The sequence below is a fragment of the Phocoena phocoena genome, chromosome 19, assembly GCF_963924675.1.
Source record: "Phocoena phocoena chromosome 19, mPhoPho1.1, whole genome shotgun sequence".
Lineage (NCBI taxonomy): Eukaryota > Metazoa > Chordata > Mammalia > Artiodactyla > Phocoenidae > Phocoena > Phocoena phocoena.
Window position 1 is genome coordinate 11,536,409 of NC_089237.1, and position 19,012 is coordinate 11,555,420.

General features: G+C 57.8%; 1 protein-coding gene across 2 annotated transcripts; it reads right to left on the minus strand.

Annotated features, from left to right (window-relative positions):
* Nucleotides 1-9,140: 9,140 nt before the first annotated feature.
* Nucleotides 9,141-18,894, minus strand: TEPSIN (TEPSIN adaptor related protein complex 4 accessory protein). 2 transcript variants are annotated; one of them, XM_065897693.1, is made up of 13 exons: nt 18,847-18,894; nt 16,936-17,008; nt 16,539-16,630; nt 16,278-16,371; nt 14,063-14,130; nt 13,801-13,879; nt 13,604-13,675; nt 12,589-12,792; nt 11,428-11,605; nt 11,174-11,287; nt 10,969-11,047; nt 10,680-10,814; nt 9,141-9,701 (listed from the first exon to the last, which is right to left on the minus strand). In XM_065897693.1, exons 1-13 carry the CDS (start codon nt 18,892-18,894, stop codon nt 9,141-9,143), a joined length of 1,797 nt encoding a protein of 598 aa, XP_065753765.1. The 2 variants fall into 2 exon arrangements, with proteins under 2 accessions (XP_065753765.1, XP_065753766.1); XM_065897694.1 differs by lacking the exon at nt 12,589-12,792.
* Nucleotides 18,895-19,012: the final 118 nt, after the last annotated feature.

The window sequence follows — 19,012 nt, forward strand, 5'->3', positions numbered from 1 at the left end:
CTCTGCAGCGTCCCGTGTTGGCCCTTCCTCTTCCGACTGCTCAGCCCTGGGCCTCTCTCTTCGTCCCAGGGGACTGCCTCTGGCCTCCTGGCTTCAAACACCATCCATGGGCTGCCGGTTCCCACAGGCATACCTCCCGCCCCCCTGTCCCCTAGTTCCCAACTTAGCTAACCATGCAGCCCCTGGCACCTCAGACCCAAGCGGACTCCTGACCACCACCTCCAGCGCCCTTCCCTGGAGGGCATTTTCTGAAACTCAGACCGAAGATCCGGGTCTCGTCCCGACATCCTCTCCCTCACCTCCACACCTGCCCCCTCAGCAACCCAGCCGATGCCCCTTCCCCGTCAATCCCTTCCCTCCACAACCCCCATCTGAGCCCCCATCTCCTCAAACTGGACAACCGCAGCAGCCCCTCCCCGCAGGGCAGCCACAGTTGATCTTTCTGAACCGGGTCTCAGATCAGGCTATGCCCCCAGTGAAGACCCTCCGAGGACTCCCAGGCAGGGAGAATAAAGTCCACATGCCTAATGCCCCTCAGACCTGACCCTGACCTCTGTAACCTCCTCACTGCCTCCCTTTTCCCTCCTCAATCTGCTTGAGACCCTTCCCTGGGATGTCACGAGGCCCCCTTTCACTCAGAGGGCTGCCTGTCGCTGTCACTCTTCATTCCCTCATCCTGCTTCATTCTTCTTCACTTGACCACCTGCGCACACAGGTTGGTCTGTGCACTGCCTGATGCCCTCGTAAGAAGGTAAAGTCCATGAGCGTGGGGACCATGCAGCCCCAGAACCCGGCACGTGGCAGGTGTTCAGGTAATAAGAGGGGGTGAGCCGGCACCAGGAATGACCAGAGAGGAATGAGCACAGCCCTCTGTGCCACGGAGGACTCTGGTGGGCCAGCGGGCACACACCATCGTCCCCCAAGGTCAGCACTGCAGCCTCCTTCAGCCCCAACACCCACAGCAGAGGCTTTGGCCCCTACTCTCCAGCGTGAGGGCAGAGGCTGTCCCTGCCACTCACCAGGCCAGTGTCCTCAATTATGCATTTCCGGTCGGGTCCTGGGGGTGAAATTTAACACCCTCCTCGCCTCGAGGCACTGGCCACACCCACGTGGACCCAGGCTGGCCCACTAGAGAAGGAGCCTGCAGGGCTCTGGGATGGTAAACACCGCCTCTCCGTGGAAACCTCCAGGCCAGACCTCACCTTGCATATAGAGGTGTCCCTCCCAGGACCTGCAGGTGGGTGTCCAGAGTCTCTGCCTGGACCCCTCAAGATGGGCTGTCCCAGGACCCCAGGCAGCTTCTCTGCCCGGCAGCTCCCCATCTCTCTGCGGTTTGGCTCAAGGTGGTGAGACCGGACTGCTGCTGACTGGTTTCCACCCCATCCTCCTGGGAAGGCAGGAGGAGCTCAACGGCCCTGGGGCATGAGCCCCTCCTCACCTGTGCGGGGGTACCGATGGGCCCTCACCTGCACCCTCCCCCTCATCTGGGCAGACCCCTTTACCTGCATAAGGACCCCCCCGGTCACCTGCGTGGACCCCCTCACCTGTGCGAGAGCCGTAGACCCCTTCACTTGCGCTGGCCTCCGCATCTGGGCGGGCCCAGGACCACCTCACCTGCGCGGGGACGCCCTCGTCGGAACGAGGCCCCACTCACCTGCACGTTCCACCTCACCTGCGCAGCCCGGGATGCCCCTCCCTGCGCGGTCCAGGAACCCCCTCACCTGCGCGGGCCCCATCATCTGCGCAGGCCCTGGACCCCCCTTCACCTGCGAGGGCAACCCCACCAGCACAGGGATCCCCTCACCTGCGCGGGTCGGGCCTGGGACTCTGGGCCTGCGGGGCCGAACGGCGAGGGGTGCGCGGGGCCCTCCAGGCGGGGACCGGCGGGGCCCAGGCTTTGGGCCGGCGACTTCACGCCCCCGGCCCCGGCGCTGACTCCGAGGCCCGGTGACAATGAAACGGCCTGGAGGCCGGGCGAGCAGCCGCAGCTAGCAACCAGCAAACAGCCTAGCACCTCCTCCCCGTCCGTCACGGAGGCCCGCCTTTCCTGCCCGCGCCGCTTTCGAATTGGCCCTCCGGCCTCCCGCTCCGGACATCCCGGGAGCTCATTGGGCCGCTCGGCTGTCCTTCGGGAAGTTCAGGCGTGGGAGGAGCAGCAGAGAGCTGGGGGCCCGTGGTGGCGGCGGGCTGCCGATTGGACTTGGCTGCGGGAGGCGGGGTCTCAGCAGAAGTGGGGGCGGGTCCTGGGCGGAGCCTGTGGGGAGGGATGGGGGAGGAGGAGTAAGGGGCGGGGTACGGGGAGAGCAGCCGGGGGTGTGTGGTCGCTCCAAGCTTCTCTTTCACCCCAGCTCAGCCAGCTTGCGCGGCTGCCACAGGGTCCCCGAACTCCCACGCCGTCCCCCGGCTCCCACGCATACCTCGGCTCCCACGCCGCCCCCCGGATCCCACGCGGAACCTCGACTCCCACGCGGTCCCCGGGCTCCCTCCTTGCCGAGACCCGTCTGGACACGTGGGTCCCGCGACCCTCTGAAAGCTCCGTTTGGGGGTCCAGACCTGCGAGTCCCAGGGAGGCCCGCCTTGGGGGAAACGTGAAGCTGTCAATAGAGTGCCCTTTCTCGGGCGGCCCTGACACTGACTCCCACACCCAGTGCGCGGTGGCGTTGCCCTTTTTGTCTCCATCTTTTCTGTCTTGAGGATGCCTTTTTTTTTTTTTTTTGCCTCCTTCTCGAAAGTTTTAATCCTCCCACCTCCACCCCCGCACCTGGGGGTTGTTTCCTATTATAACCCATGTCCATAGGCCCCCCTGGCAGGGCCTCTCCTCCTTGGTGTCCCAGGTGTCCCACGAACTGCACGGTGCATCCTCCCCAGCGCGCAGGTGGACCCAGCACGCCCAGCGCCGCGCTGCTCGGTCAGATTCCACCGGTCTGTGATCCTTTCACCAGGAAAGCGCCCTCTCCTCCACGAAACTTCTGATCTCACCAAGTCGTCTTTCCCTTAAAAATAACAGCACTTTGCTGATTTTTGCCCCACTTTTACAAATTAAATACTTTTTTACTTTAAAATTTTTAAATTTATGTCAATAAAAATCACATTTTGGTGTGTACAGCTGAGTTTTGATGATGCCTAGAGTTGTACCACCACACAAACAAGGCACAGAACATTTTCTCCCCTCCCCAAACCCTGGGCTGCCTCTGTGTAGCCAAACCCTCCCCACCCCTTGCCCCAGCCACCACTAACCTGTCCCCTGTCACTATGATTTTGCCTTTTCCAGAGTGTCGTAGAAATGCAGTCCTGCGGTGTGTAGCATTTTGGGTCTGGCTTCCTTCGCTTAGCGGTGTGAGAGGCATCCATGTTCCTCTTCATTGCCGACTAGTATTCCACAGTATGCGTGAACCATACTTTATTACTCAGCAACCCAAGGACATAGGGTTGTTTGCAGTTTGGGACAATTATGAATGGAACTGCTGTAAACATTCACTTTTAGGCTCTTGTATAAACATAAGTTTTCATGTCGCTTGGGTAAATAAATACTTAAGAGGGGACTACTAAATTGTATGGTAGGTACATGTTTAACTGTTTAAGAAACCGCTCAACTTTTCCAAAGGAGGTGTATCTTTTTACATTCTCATCAGCAGCGTCTGAGTTCCAGTTGCTCCCCATTGCTCTCACACTTGATATTACTGGGTTTTTTAATTATCATTTTTTTTAAGTAATACTAATAGGTGTGTAGTGGTATCCCACGTCGTCTTCAATGGCATTTCCCTAATGATGTCGAAAATCTATCCATGCACTTCTCTGCCCTATATTCATATACCTTCTTTGGTGAGGTGTCTGTCCAAATCTTTTGCCAACTTTGTAAACTGGGGTTTTTGTTTTATCATCGAGTTTTGAGTGTTCATTATATGTTCTTGATACAAGTCCTTCCTGAGGGCTGTGATTTGCAAACATCTTCTCTAGTCTGTGGCTTGTCTTTTTGTCCTCTTCACTGTGTCATTCAAAGGGAAGTTCTTCAACTTTGAAGACGCCCAGTTTTTTCTATTAGAGTTTGAGCTTTTTGTATCTCATAGACGTTGCCTAATCCAAGGACAGAACATTTTCTGCTAGGTTTTCTTCTGGAAGTTTTACACTTAGGTCTGTGGCTCACTTTAAATTTTGTGTAAGAGGGGCTTCCCTGGTGGTGCAGTGGTTAAGAATCTGCCTGCCAATGCAGGGGACACGGGTTTGAGGCCTTGTGCAGGAAGATCCCACATGCCGCGGAGCAACTAAGCCACAACTACTGAACCTGTGCTCTAGAGCCTGTGAGCCACAACAACTGAGCCCATGCGCCACAACAATTGAAGCCCACATGCCTAGAGCCTGTGGTCTGCAACAAGAGAAGCCACCGCAATGAGAAGCCCATGCACCACAATGAAGAGAAGCCCCCGCTCACCGCAACTAGAGAAAGCCCGTGCAGCAACAAATACCCAACACAGCCAAAAATAAATAAATAAAATAAATTAAAAAAAACACTTGTGTAAGATATGAGATGGGGCCAAGCCTCATTCTTTTCTTCCAGTTGTTTTAGTACTATCCGGTGAAAGTCTATCCTTTCTCCATTGAATTACCTTGACACCTGTGGAAAACCAATTGACCATATCTGTGTGGGTCTGTTTCTGAACTGTCTGTACTGGTCCATTGAGCTGTGTCTGAACTTTCACCCATCTCACACTTCAAATCAGGTACTGTGAGCCTTCTGTGGTCTTTTTCAAAATCACCTTAGCTATTCTAATTGCTTTGACTTTGGCTGTAGCTTTTAGGATCAGCTTGTCTCCATCTACAAAAAAAATCCAAGGGGAGTTTGATGGGGATTATGTTAAATCTATAGATCAATCTGGGGAGAATTGACATCTTAACAGTAAAATTTTCCAATCTGTGAACATGGTATATCTCTCCATTTATGTAGGTCTTCATTGATTTCCTTCATCAGTCTTTTGTATTTTCATCATATGGAGCCTACATATATTTTTTAGATTTATACCTAATTATTTCATTTTTCAGATGCTATCATAATAGTGTTTTTTTTGTTTTTCTTAAATAAATTTATTTTTTTATTTTTGGCTGTGTTGAGTCGTCATTGCTGTGTGCAGGCTTTCTCTAGTTGCAGCGAGCAGGGGCTACTCTTCCTCGTGGTGCATGGCCTTCTTATTGCAGTGGCTTCTCTTGTTGTGGAGCACGGGCTCTAGGCGCGTGGGCTTCAGTAGCTGTAGCACGTGGGCTCAGCAGTTGTGGCACGTGGGCTCTAGAGCGCAGGTTCACTAGTTGTTGTGGTGCGTGGGCTTAGTTGCTCCGCGGCATGTGGGATCTTCCCGGACCAGGGCTTGAACCCGTGTCCCCTGCATTGGTAGGTGGATTCTTAACCACTGCACCACCAGGGAAGCCCTATCATAAATAATAGCTTTTTAAATGTCAATTTCCAATTGTTTATCACCAGTATACGAAAATACAGTTCATGGTATAATTTACTCTGTAGCCTGTGTTCTTGCTAAACTCATTTATTAGTTTTAGGGTTTTGTGTGGATCCCATGTGATTTTCTACATAGACAATCATGCTCTCTGTGAATAGAAAGTTTTATTTCCTCCTTTCCAATGTGTTTGCCTTTTGATTTTTTCTTGTTTTATTTTGTGGCTGGAGCTTCCAGGACAATGCTAAACAGAAGTGATGAGCGTGGACAACCTGGCCTTGTTCCCAATCTTAGGGGGAAAACATCCAGTCCTTTGCCATTAAGTATGGTGTTAGCCATGAGATTTTTGTAGATACCCTTTACCAGGTGAAAGAAATTGTTATATTTCTAGTTTGCTGCTTTTTAAAAAATCATGAATGAATGTTGAATTTTCTCTCTTGCTATTTCTGTGTAAAATGATAATGTGATTCTTTCTCCTTTAGTGTGTTAACATGATGAATTGCACTGCTTGATTTTCAGATGTTGAACCAGCCTTCCTTCCCCAGGAAAAACTCCACTTATTGTGATGTATTACTTTTTGTATATTGATGGATTTGTTTCGCTAATTTTTAAAAATTAATTAATTTATTTTTATTTTTTGGCTGCGCTGGGTCTTTGTTGCTGCGTGCGGGCTTTCTCTAGTTGCAGAAAGCAGGGGTTACTCTTCATTGTGGTGCGCGGGCTTCTCATTGCAGTGGCTTCTCTTGTTGCGGAGCACAGGCTCTAGGTGCGCAGGCTTCGGTAGTTGTGGCTTGCGGGCTCTAGAGCGTAGGCTCAGTAGCTGTGGCACACGGGCTTCACTGCTCCGCGGCATGTGGGAGCCTGCTCTGCGGACCAGGGCTCGAACCCATGTCCCCTGCATTGGCAGGCGGATCCTTAACCACTGCACTACCAGGGAAGCCCTGTTTTGCTAATATTTTGTTGAGAATTTTTTCTTTTAATCTATGTTGATGAAGGAGATTGGTCTGTAGTTCTCTAGACCAAGCGTACATGGAACATTCACCAAGATAGACTATATTCTGGGCCACTAAACAAACTTTAACAAAAGTTTGAAATCTTTAACAATATAATGGAAGTCTCACAAAATATGTTCTCTTACATCAGAGTTAAAGTAGTAATAACAAAAAAAACACATTTTAAAATAATCCATCAGACAAAAAGAAAGTCTTATGGAAAATTAGAAAATATTTTGAACTGAATAAAAATAAAATGTTTCAAAATTCATGGGATGCAGCTAAAGCAGTGTCTAGACGAAAACGTGCGGGATTCCATGCTCCCAATGCAGGGGGCCCAAGTTTGATCCCTGGTCAGGGAACTAGATCCTGCCTGCCACAACTAAATATCCCACATGCCTCAACTAAAGATCCTGCATGCCACAACTAAAAAAAAAAAAAAAAAAAATGATCCCACATGCCACAACTAAGACCTGGTGCAGCCAAATAAATAAATATTTTTAAAACGTTTGTATTAGAAAAGAATAAAGTTCTCAAATCAATAATCTAAGCTTTAAAAAACTAGAGAAAGAAAAACAACCAGAATGAATCAAATAATAAAGAGCAAAAATCAATGAAATAGAAAACATAAAACTAGTAGATAGAATTAAACCAAGTTAGTTCTTCGAAAAGGTCAGTAATATTAATAAACCTCTAATCAGACTAACCAAGAAAGGCGAAAAATTATCAGTAACAGAAATGACAGGTGGGACTCTATAGAAATTGAAAGAATAATGAAAAGTAGGCTAGAAAAACTCTATAGCTGGGGCTCCCCTGGTGGTGGTTAAGAATCCGCCTGCCAACGCAGGGGACACAGGTTTGAGCCCTGGTCCAGGAGGATCCCATATGCCACGGAGCAGCTAAGCCCGTGCGCCACAACTACTGAGCCTGCGCTCTAGAGCCCACGAGCCACAACTACTGAGCTCACGTGCCACAACTACTGAAGCCTGCACGCCTACAGCCGGTGCTCCACGAGAGGCCACTGCAGTGACAGGCCCGCGCACCGCAACAAGGAGCGGCCCCTGCCCACTGCAACTGGGGAAAGCCCGCATTCAGCAACGAAGACCAACACAGCCAAAAATAAATTAAAAAAAAAATTACTTAAGCTCGCCTATGAAGAAATAGATAACCCAAATCATCCTAAATCTGCTTAAGAAATTGAACTTCATAGTTAAAAACGTTGCAATTCAGAAAATTACAGGACAAGATAGTTCCACTAGGGAGTCTTACCAAACATTTAAGGAGGAAATACCTGTCCCTGCTTTTAGAAGTCTCTCTGTGTGCCCCTTAGGGCCATTTTCTCACACACACACACACACACACACACACACGGAAAAATTAAAAAAAAGCAAACAGTGCAGCTTTGTGTGAACAGCAGTGTTTATGTAGGAGGTGTGACCCCAGGTCAACCCCAGTTCTTCCAAGAGGGACCACAGCCATTGCTCTGAGGTGGCCATACAGTCTGCTGGCAGTGGTCACGGCAAGGGGGAGCTGACACAGGTCACACAGGGACCCAGTGCTGGAAAGGACCCCATCCTGCTGGACGAGAAGGTGTGACACTGCTTAGGACACCCCCCCTACCCCCACTGAGAGAGGGATCTGAGCTCAAAGACCCAAGCAGTGATTCCAAATCCACCCAAAAACCCTTGTTTCTGAGGGCCAGGCAGGCAGGGGTTTCCCCAGGGGACCCCGAGGTCAGCATTTGTGAGGCCCTGTGCCTGCCTGCTGCTATAGGAATTCAAGTCCAAATGGCCAGTCTCTGGCCAAGGAGACAGTGGGGGCAGGGGGGAATGACTGAGGTGGCCCTGTGGTCCTCCTCTCAGGCCTGTCTGGAAACAGCAGAAGCTTGGCTGGGGGCCGGGCCTGGGCTCAGCCTGCAGACAGGGCCTGTCTGTCTCCCCCTGGTGCCCCTCTCTGTGTGCCCGTGAGGACCCTGGGGACTGAGGACAGTTCCGAGCAGTGTCTGGTCTCTGAGCTCGGTCAGCAGGCCTTCCCGCCCACACCCTCCAGGCAGGCTACGCCATCCCACCCACCCCACTGTCCTCCCTTAGGATCCCTTTGGCAACTGGGAAAAGCGGGTGGTGTGCTCATCCGGCCAGACCAGATGGCTGTGAGGTGGGGGACCCAGCAGCCCAGGGCCCGCCGGCTGCCAGTCTCAGCAAGCACTCGGCTCCTCATTCTGTGCCTGTCCCGCCCTCCCTGTGTGTCCTGCGGGCTGTTCGGGGGGCTGCTCCTCGGCCATCACACCCACAGGGTGGGCTGTGGGGGGGGTCCTGCCCCCCAGCAGAAAAATGGGGAACCCACCTCAGGGACAAGGTTGGGGAGTAGCCCCCACGGGCAAGGATGACCCTTCCAGCAGTGCCGGCCTGGCTCTGGCTGGTTCGTGGACTCCTGAAATATTATCTGTGTTTTACTGGTGGCTGTTCTCGTCACTGGGTGGGCTGTCCACTCTGAGCTTACTTGGCTGGGTGGCTGCCCGCACCAAGGCCTCAGTGGGTGAGGGGAGGAGGCCAGAGGAGGGCGAGGCCGACTGCAGACACCTGAGGGGAGCCACTCTTTGGTGGGACACAGAGGCTCTGGGCACATGGGGACAGCACAAAGTCACAGAGTCCTAGGAGTGAGGGGCTGGGGGACACAGAGACTCTGCAAGTGGCCCAGGCTGACAAGATCATGAGTTTAAGAATGCGAAAGCTGATGGCTCAGAGCCAGAAGGCTCTTTTGATGCCACCCTCTGTGAGGACGTCCAGGGAGCCTGGCAGGCTGGGAGGGGCTCTTCTGCAGCAGTCCCGGCCCCCACCAGGCGGGGACAGGCCACCAGTTCCATGCCAGCAAACAAGGAGCCACAGCTATCCCCGGGGCCCGGGTCAAGCTCTGGCCCTCTCTTTGCAGTGTCTGTGCCGAACGGGCCCCGCTCGGATCCAGCCCCCTGCTCTCTGGAACCTGCCAGTCTGGTCTTGGCCTCCCTGGCATCCACACGGGCTGGAAGGGGGCAGCCGTCCAGGGAAGTCGGGGGCACAGGGCCGGGCTGCAGTCCCGATGGGGGAGCGGTGCTCTTGGGCGAAAACAGAGCTGAACTCAGAGGCTGCAGGGAAGCCTGGCCCCCGGTGAAAGGCAGGGTGCCGGTCAGCAGGTCTGATGGGCCCACACGGGTGACTGCGGGGCCAGGCTCGGCTGGGGGCCTCCAGGCAGGGGGCCACTGTCGGCAGGAGGCTTCAAAGTGTCTCAGGATCTGAACGAGGGAAGAAGAGGGGAATCAGTGAGGGCTCCTGTGCTCCTCCAGGAATCTCAGAGGACATGGCCCTCCCGGTTCCCTCCTCAATGCCGCTGCCCAGAGCAGGGGGCAGGGCCGCTAGCCGCTCACAACTGTTCTCGTGTTATTCCCCCAACTGCAGCGCTGCTGCTCCCCACCCGCTGTCACACAAATGGACACTTTCCTGGCGTCAAGCTGCCGTGTGACCTGCCAGAGCGGGAAAAGCCCCCCTGGTCAGGTGCCACACGAGCACCTGACACACACGCGGAGAGAACAGACATGTCTAAACCCCCGATCGTTCCCACCTGCCAGACTCCTGGGTCCTTCCCAGGTTTTAGAAACACCACCGTGACATGCCCACAACGTGTTTCGTGTGTGGCAGGTTCACTAGTGCTTTGAAGAAGGGCAGTTTAGGGACAGGTGACCAAGGATCGGAATCTTCAGCCACCACAGAGGAAACCAGATGCCGAGGGAGGCCAACAGCGGGCGGAGGGGCCGGGGCCTGGCTGCTGCCGAGGGGCCCCCAGCGAAGATTCCGGGTGGCCTCCCCACATTCATCAGTGGAAAGAGGACTCAGACGAACGGAACCATTTCTGTCCTCCTGGAGCTGGGGATCTGGGAGCAGAGCTCAGACCCACGAGCTGTGACCCAGAGTGCAGAACAGAGGGATAGATGCATCCAAGCATTCGAGGAGAGCTTCCCACAGGAGACGAGCCATGAGGGAGAGCGAGTTGCCTGAAGGGCAGAGCTGCTGGGCAGAAGGGCGGGGGAGCATGGGGGTCCCAGGAACGGGGAGAGGCCAGGCCCCCGACCGCTGTCCTAAGGGCATGACCTGTCCCTCCTGTCCAGCAAGGGCAGGAGGGGCGGGTCTAGGGAAGGCAGTGGAGAGTGGGGAAGACGGTGTGGGGCTGCCGAGGCGTCCTGTGCCCGCTTCTCTGGGTCCCAGAGGCTGCCCACCTTGGTGGCCTTGTTGGTCACGGGTCCAGGGCTGCCCACACTGAGCTCCTGCAGCCGAGGCCGGGCAAGGAGCAGGACTCGCTCCTGGGAGAGCAGGTCAGTGCACCCGAGGGAGGCGATGGCACCCAGGGCTCTCTGCGGGGCGGGCTTGATGTCAGCAGGGTCCACCCCCAGGGAGGGCTGTCTGACCAGCTCCCTCCCTCCTCTCGGCCCTCAGCTGAGCTGGGCGGTCCACCAGAATCCCGGGCTCACTCCCCCCCACCCACCGCCACCCCCGCTCCCCCCTCACCATCTGCACACGCTCGCTGGTTGCGCCCAGGTGGCGGATGAGCAGCTCCAGCACGGCCTCACAGTTGAGGAGTCCACACCTGCATGAAGGGGGCACCGGGCAATGGGGCTGGGCCAGCAGAGCAAGAGGGGGGTGGCGTGCAGAGCCAGGGTGAGGGGCGGGGGGGGCGCAGGGCCGGGGGGCCTGCAGTGGGTCAGGGGCTCACTCTTTGACGAAGTGCTGCATCTCCTCTCGGCTCAGGAAGCAATGTGGCCCCCGTGTCACGGCCCGGACCAGGCTCAGCTCCTGCTGGCAGTCACTCAGGGTCACGGCCTCGACCCTGTCGGGGGCACGCAGGTCAGGAAAGAGAGTGGACTCCACCCATGCCAGGAGGGGTGAAGCCTTTCCGGGTCAAGTCTCCCCCATCGGGGTAGGACCCTGGAGCAGGGCAGGGAGGGGTGCCCTGGGGTGCTGGCTCACCTTTCTGCCAGGTCGCTGGGTGCCCGGCTGGCCCCTGAGGGGCTGTCACTGCCCGACGGACTACCTGAGTCCGAGGCCTTGCCCAGGTCGTCATTTTCCTGGGAAGAATCCTGAGAGTTTGGGCTGCTGTCCAGCTCATCCCAGCCGCCTCCGGCCTGCCCAGGCTGGTGTCTCATGGCTGGAAAAAACAGTGACCAAGGGTAAGACCCTTGTGGGCCTCAGACTGGCCCCATGTCCATCTTCCAGGAGCCCTGGATGGGGAGACCCAGGGAAGGGCCTGGGGGCTGGGTCCCGAGATGTGGACAGGGCGGCCGCCTGGGCTCCAGCTCCAGGAAACACCAGGCGAGAGGAGACGGGGCAGAATGGGGCACATTCTGACTCAGGGCCAGGGTGGGGGGTCCTGCACGGGACACGCCCGGCCTGGAAGATGCAGGAAGCAGTGCCAGGCACCACAGGCCAGGCGGGAGGCAGGACACGCAGGGCAGCGGGCTGGGGCAGTGGGGCAGCGCCCAGCACAGCAGCTCTCAAATCCCAGTGAGCCCTGACATTCTTCCTTCGAGCCAGACAAACGTGACAGCAGCTTCTGGGAAAGGCGGAGATCACAGACAGATGCCCCTCCTTCCTTTCTTACAGCTCACCACTAGAACGCACGTGCCACGGAGCCTGGCCCCTGTGGGGGGCTTCCCTGTTGTCCCTGGGCCCTGACGGGCTGCACAGCCGCTTGAACGCGCTGGGTGAACGCACAAGAGCTGGGGCTGGGCTCCCGTCCCAGCTCAAGTCCTGCTTCCGTGTCTGAGCAGCTGGGATCCTGAGCGGACCCCATCTTCTCGTGGGGCCTTACCACCCAAGTTCCCACCCAGAGCAGACTGACAGAGACGTCGGACAGTGCGGGGACAAGGCAGCCACCGCAGAGGCCCCAGGGAACTCGAGTCGTGTGGGTGGCTGGCTCTGTGGGGGTTCCCACGTGGCCAACGGAGCATGCTGGCTCTGAGAGATGTCATGGGACCGGCAGGGTGTGGCTCGTACACCCTCCCACCATGGGTGGGCTGCTTTCTTCCTCCTCCCCCATCAGCTCCGGCCTGGCCCGAACAGGTGACAGGAAGCCCAGGGCCCTGGGAGGGGGAAGCCAGACCCCTCCAGGGGAGGAGCCTCGCTGGATACCTCGGGCACCTGGGCCGGCTGTGGGGAGAGGGTTCCTGGGGGTTGGAGGGCCGAGGCCGGCTGAAGGTGTCACAGCCGGCTGGTAGGCGTCGCCTCGCAGAAGGGACCTCTGGGAGCTGGGGCTCTCAGGCCCAGGGCGCATGGCGCTGGCCACCACCTCTGCGGCCTTCTGGATGGTGGACAGGAAGGCTTCGCCCGCAGAGCCTGCATCAGAGACGGAGAGGAGACGGCGCAGCCCCTCTCAGTCCTGCCCCGTCTTCCCAGGATGAGGTACCTCTGCCTGCTCCCCACCCAGGACCTGGGAGCAGGACACAAGCTGCAGTCACAGAGCAGAGACCGTGTGGAGGCAGAGGGCCCTTCCGGAAGCTTCTGTGGTGAATTCACTTCAGTGCATCCTGGCCCCGTGGAACCTGGACGCTTGGCAGCTTACAGCAAAGCTGTGCCGCTGGGCCCCCTGGGTCCCCGCCTCGGAGCAGGGGGCCACCTAAGGTGCTTGTCCTGAGAAACACAATCTCCGTGGCCGCTTAAGGAGTGCTCACGCCCAGGGCTGGAGGGCCTTCCCATGAGTGCCCCACGGAGGGTGATCCGGCGGCCACCCCCAAATTAGGAACAGGTGGGGCCTCTGAGGCAGACCCACCTTAGGAATTAGAAGTGCCAGGGAACTGGGAGCCGTGACCACACAGTCAGCACAACAGCTTGACACGGCCCGGAGCCCATGAGAGGCTCATGTGGCCCTGCTGGGGCCTCAGGCTCTCCCAGCAAGCAGGGCCGGCACCGGACCTGCTCTAAATCACCTCTGTCACAGCCGGGACCACCACCCTCTGCCCCTGGCTCCTTGAAGGAGCCAGCGCTGGGGGCCCGAGTGCAAGGCTGACCCTCAGCCTGGCTTCTCACCTGTCGGTTAAACAGAGCCGGCTGCACCTGCCCTGCCGCCCCAGGGTGGGAGGGAAGTCAGTCGGGGGGCGCACAGGCCCCGCCCACCCCTCGCCCGGCCCCTCATCCCCACAGCACTCACCTGTGTGGCCCCGTTCCTGGCTGTAGCCGAAGCCCTGTAGGGAGCTCTGGGGCCTGGACTGGGAGCCCATGCCTGTGGGGAGGCCCACGTCAGCAGCGGCGGGGACCCCCACCCTCAGTCCCGGACACTCAGGGGAGGAGAGGCCGTGAGCCCCCGCAGAGTGGAACCTGGTGATGGGGCTGGACGTACTTGCATACCTGCTGGAGGCAGGGCCCTGGGTGGCTGGGAAGGAGGCAGAGGTGACAAGGCGTCCGAGAACAAGGCAGCCCCCAAGTCCTAGGCAGAGGCAGAAGACATTCAGCACAGCCACACGCCGCTGTCCTCCCGCCCACCCCTCTGCTCTGCACCCCTGTCCCCTTCTCCTCTGAGGGCCACACACAGGGGCGCCCGTCCCGCAGCAGGAGTGGAACCAGAGTCCCGGGTGGGAAAAGCAGGGAGAGACCCGGGTCCTGGGCTCACCTGGGCGGCTGCCCGCACCTTCTGGTACAAGCTGTTCCCGTGGAGAGGATCCGGGGGTCCCGTGAAAACTGCGGGACGGAGGCAGAGGGGAGCAGAGCTGAGCTGGGCTATGCCAACCACCCCAAGGGGCCCAGCCTCAAAGCCCACCCCCGACACAGGTGGTGAGCCTCGGCCCCGCCCAGCCCCCCATGAAGCCCCTGCTCAGCACCACCCCCCAAGTCCCTGGGGGCCTCCTAAAGCACAGATGCACCACCGTCCCCAGGCCTGAGGTGGCTATGCCCTCACAACCCCTCGGTTCCCCCTGGCCCGCACCCACAGCGGTGAGGCTGCAATCCAACCTCCAGAACATCATGGGCTGCATCACTCCCTGACCCCAGTGCCGCCGCCCCCCCCGAGCTCCTGCACCCGTGGCCTAACTGCCTCCCCTCAACCCCTTCTCCACCCAGAGGCAACCAGAGGGGGCTCTTGTCCAATTCAAAACACTTAGAGCTTCCAGGGGCTCAAAGATGATAAAACTCAAGTTCCTTACCACGTCTGAAAAGTCTCCCGCTCATAAAACTTCAGATGTGGTGAATCAAACGAGCTTAAATCTCATTAAACCACTCACGGGCTCTCCCTGCCGCAGGGCCCTTGCACTAGCTGGAGGTCACCCTTATGCCTGGCTCCACCTCATCCTTTCAGAGCTGAGAGAAAGAGCAGGGCCTCTCTGTCTCCTCTGTCCAAACATCTCACTTTTCACCCATCTGGTGCTGTCTCCACCCTGGCAGGCCAGCCCCGGGGTGTGCAGACAACGGCCCTGCAACCAGGTAGGGCGGACACCTCCCTGCTGTCGTGCCACAGCTCCCACCCTCCCTGTGGGGCCCGAGCCTCGAATTGCAGGGGACCCCCGCCTGGCCCCCAAAGTAGGGCCGTCCTCTCTGTGTACCTTCCTGCTCCCAGCACCATCTCTTCTCACACCCTATGCAGGCCTATCTGGGCACCCGTCCTCTGGGGGCAGTGCTCAGAGCTCAAGAGATTTTGGTGCCAACAGAAAACCACGGTCTGCTGTCCCTGTTCTGCTTCATCTGCCCTCTTTGGAGACCAGGATAGAGGTGACATCTGGCACCAGCCATGGTCACATGAGCTGCCCAGCGGGACAGGCCCATTCTGACCAGCTGGCTGGTGAGTATGAACCAGCCGTGCTGCTTCAGTGCACAAGCTCTGGGGAGCTAAGCCATGACAAGTGCACCCTCAGCCCCCTGGATGCCTCTGGGCATCTGCTGAGTCATGGTCTGTGCCCGCTTCAAGGCCATTCCCTGTCTCCAAGGCACTGGCATAGTGGCCCAGGGCCCACGGGCAGCCCAGCCCCACCCTGCCCTCAGTCCTGCCTGCAGTAAAGGGGGGACAGTGGATTTGGGGTGTGGGTGGGATAAGTCCCAGCACCTGGTGGGTGGGACTCACTCGCTAACTGCTGAGGGTCTCCTGCAAGCAACCAGTGGCCAAGGGACTCAGTCCCCTCCATGGCATTGCCCTCTCAGGAACAGCTTGGCAGGGTGGGTTCTTGCCTGAACACCAAGGCCTTCCTGTTCAGTTTGCCCCACCCGAGGAGAAGATCTCAGGCCATGTCCCCACAAGTCCTTGTTAACAAGAGATGAGAGACGCACGGACACCTCCGGTCTGGGGGTGGGTGAGTGATGGGGCTCCACCCCAGACCCACCTGTCGCCTGGACCACGACAGGCCAGAGCCCCACCTCTCCTGACGGCCTCACCAGTCCCGTCCTCCCACAGCCCTTCCAACAGTGGAAGGCTTACTAGGGCCCTGAGGAGCAGCCCTGGGGAGAAGAGAGAGCCCGTGGCAGGGATGGCGGTGCAGACACTTGCCGAGCGCCCACCGTGTGCAGGGCACAAGGACAGGAAAGGTCCAGGCCGCAAGGGCCTGGCAGGGCTCACGGACAAACACCAGTCGTTCTGTACAGTGCGGTGAACACAGGGGAGGAGCAGGGGGCTAAGCACAGGGAGGGCTTGGAGGAGCCCCCAGCTGAGCTGGCCTGGCCCTGTGGGGAGGAGGGAAGGGTCCGGCACAGAGGTGCTGGCAGCAGAGGACAGGGTGGACGGAGCACAGGGTGGTAGCATGAGTAAGGGGTGGGGGAGCGGGGGCCCAGGTTATAGGATTTGGCCAAGACCTGCCCGGCCACCCTCCTCCCTGCACCTCCATTGGGTTGTGCCGGTGCTGTACCTGCGGCTTCCTGGATGAAGGCGGGGTTGCGCTTAAGGATGAGCAGGAAGGACGAGGAGCCATGACCACACAGGTGCAGCAGGATCTTCAGTACCTGGGGGAGCAGGCACGTGGGGCAGAGCTGGGCCCAAAGAATGGCACCCCTCCTGACACAGCCACCGCGCCCCCGGCTCACCCCTCCCCTCCAGCCTCACCACCGGGGGCAGGACTGGGCCCTAAACTAACCCCCAGGAAAGTCTGTGGAGCCGCTCACGGACTCACCTTGAGCTTCACGCGGCCAGAGCCGCTCTGCAGACGGCTCAGCAGGTACTCCAGGAGGCACCGGCTGCTGCCCAGGGACTCGTGGGAGATCTCTGGGAGGCACTCGGTTAGGGAAGGGGCGAGCTGACCCTGGGCCGCACGAGGCCGCTGGCCTGGGAGAGAAGCCAGGCCTTCCTGCCACACGCTCCTCAGTGTGTCCCCCCAACAGGCACCCACCCCGGCCCTGGTTTCAGGAGCATCAGGCTTCTAGGGTTTCCTGAGCCTCATATCATCAGTAGTGCGGCTTTCAGAGCCCGCTCACACCTGGCTACCATGGTAAAGGAGCCGTGGCCCGCTCAGGGTAGAAGCCCAGGAACCCTGCTCCAGGGCCCCCACATGTGTCCACAAGGAAGGATACTGGCGATCTCCTCAAACAGGTAGCCTGGACACGGGATGTCATCATCCGACGTTCCCTTCAGGAGAATCGGGAGCTGAAAGGGAGGGAGAGCCCTGCCCACAGTGAGTGGCCATGCACACAGGGGGCCCCCGGCCACCAAAGGGGCCACCCATTCCTCAGATGGGCCACAGGAGCCCTCGTTCTCGGGGCACCAGTCTCCACAGATCTCGTTGTTGGCATGCCACAGGGTAAGGGGACCCAGAGAGGGCAGTTATGGTCCTACTGGCCACAGGAAGCCTGCAGGAGCCTCCCTTGTGGAGGTCAGCATGAATGCCTGGGAAGAGGAAATGGGTGGTGGTCTCCATGGTGACGGGCCCTCTGGGTCAGGATTCGGCATGGCCCCCAGAACCCTATGCTTACAGCCGCACAACTTAAAACCACCTTTAGTTTACCTACTTACTGACTGGCAAAAAAAGAAAAAAGCCCTTGGGGTCAGCCCCCTTCCCACTTCCCACGCAGGGTACTGGGAAGATTACATTTTTCCGGAACACAAATCAGCAAAGTGACATAACCATTCAGCCTGACCGACCCACAGCTCCACTTCTATGAAGGGACTCCACGGAAACAACCCAAAGCAAGAACAACCAACTTCGTTGCGTGTCTCACGTTTACCTGTTAGCAGAAACGACTTTACATTAAGAGCTGACTCAGCACAAAGACGTAGAGCTTATAGGGATAAAACCCAGAAACACCCGTTCCACATCATTGAACATCTGGGGGCCATGAGCCTCAGCGTAGACAGACTTCAGGTGCACTCCGGGAGGTGCTGGCCACAGATACGGTCTGCCTGAATGTCGCACGAGGCTGTGTGTGTACACACTCTTTAGCTATTTGTCCACCAAGACCCAGAGGGGAGCTGGCAAGGTCTGCAGAACCGTAGAATGCTTGGCACATAGCGAAATCTCTGCTCAAAGAGAACTGACTGTGCTTCTGGCAGCACGAGGGTGAACTGGGAATCCCCCCACCCCCATCCCCACCGCCTGCCTGAGGAAGCTCGAGGTGCAAGGAGAATTTACTGGTTCAAGGTCATTTCAGAAGCATTTTCTAAGAAGGACCTACAATTGTGAACACGGAACTCCTACAAGTCGGGAGTATCTTTCTCAAGGGCCTGAAGGCCACTCCTCTAAATGTAACCACCAGGAAGGACAGGGGCTGTCTCCCAGTCGCTAATGGACGATGGGATCCTAGCTTCTGTAACCACCAGCTATCAGCACAGCAGCCGGTATCCCGTGGACACTGCCCAGCTGCCTATAATTTTTCACTTGAGCTCCACCCTTCCCTCCTTCTGTCCTGAAAACCCTCAGTCCTCTCTGCACACTTTGGAGTGGAGCTCAGGGCTTCCCCCACTGCCTGAGCCACTGAATAAAAGGTTTTCCCCTGTTTCCCGGACCAGTGTCTGGTTGTGTTTATCTTAGACAGAATTTGGGGTCACTATGTTTCCTTTTCTGTAAGGTTATTGATACTTTAAGTTGGGTAAGAAAACAAAAACTGGTGTCCCACAGCTCTCTTCTCCAACTTGGATTTTGTTCAAGGGGGTCTCACTGTCCCCAGTGGACCTGACACACGGGTGGCCTCACCTGCCCCCTCGACGTACGTGCTGTGGGGACCCCCAGCTTTGGGAGGGGCCGAAGAGTAGGACGGGAGAGGAGGAGGGGTCTGGGCTGTAGGAGGGGACGGAAGGGGGTGGAAAAGAGTAGAGAGAATAAGTGGGAGGGGCCGGGGGACGACGGAGGGGACGCCGAGCTCAGGAGCAGCTGGAGAGCCCGGCGCGGGGACGCCGCGAGGGTCGAGCGGAGCCAGGGAGGCGGCCGGCTCGGGCCGGGGGCAGACCAGGAGGCGGCGCGCGGCGGGGCCGGGGCACCCCGCACTCACCCGGTGCAGGAAGCTCAGGCGGTCCCGCAGCGGCACCGTGGCCGCCATGGTGCCGGTCAGCTTCCGGCCCCGCCCAGCTCCCGCCAGGCCCGAGCCCCTTCCAATAACTGCGCGGGTCCGACCCCACTGGCCAATCACTCGCGTGAGGCGGGCCCTGCGGCTGACT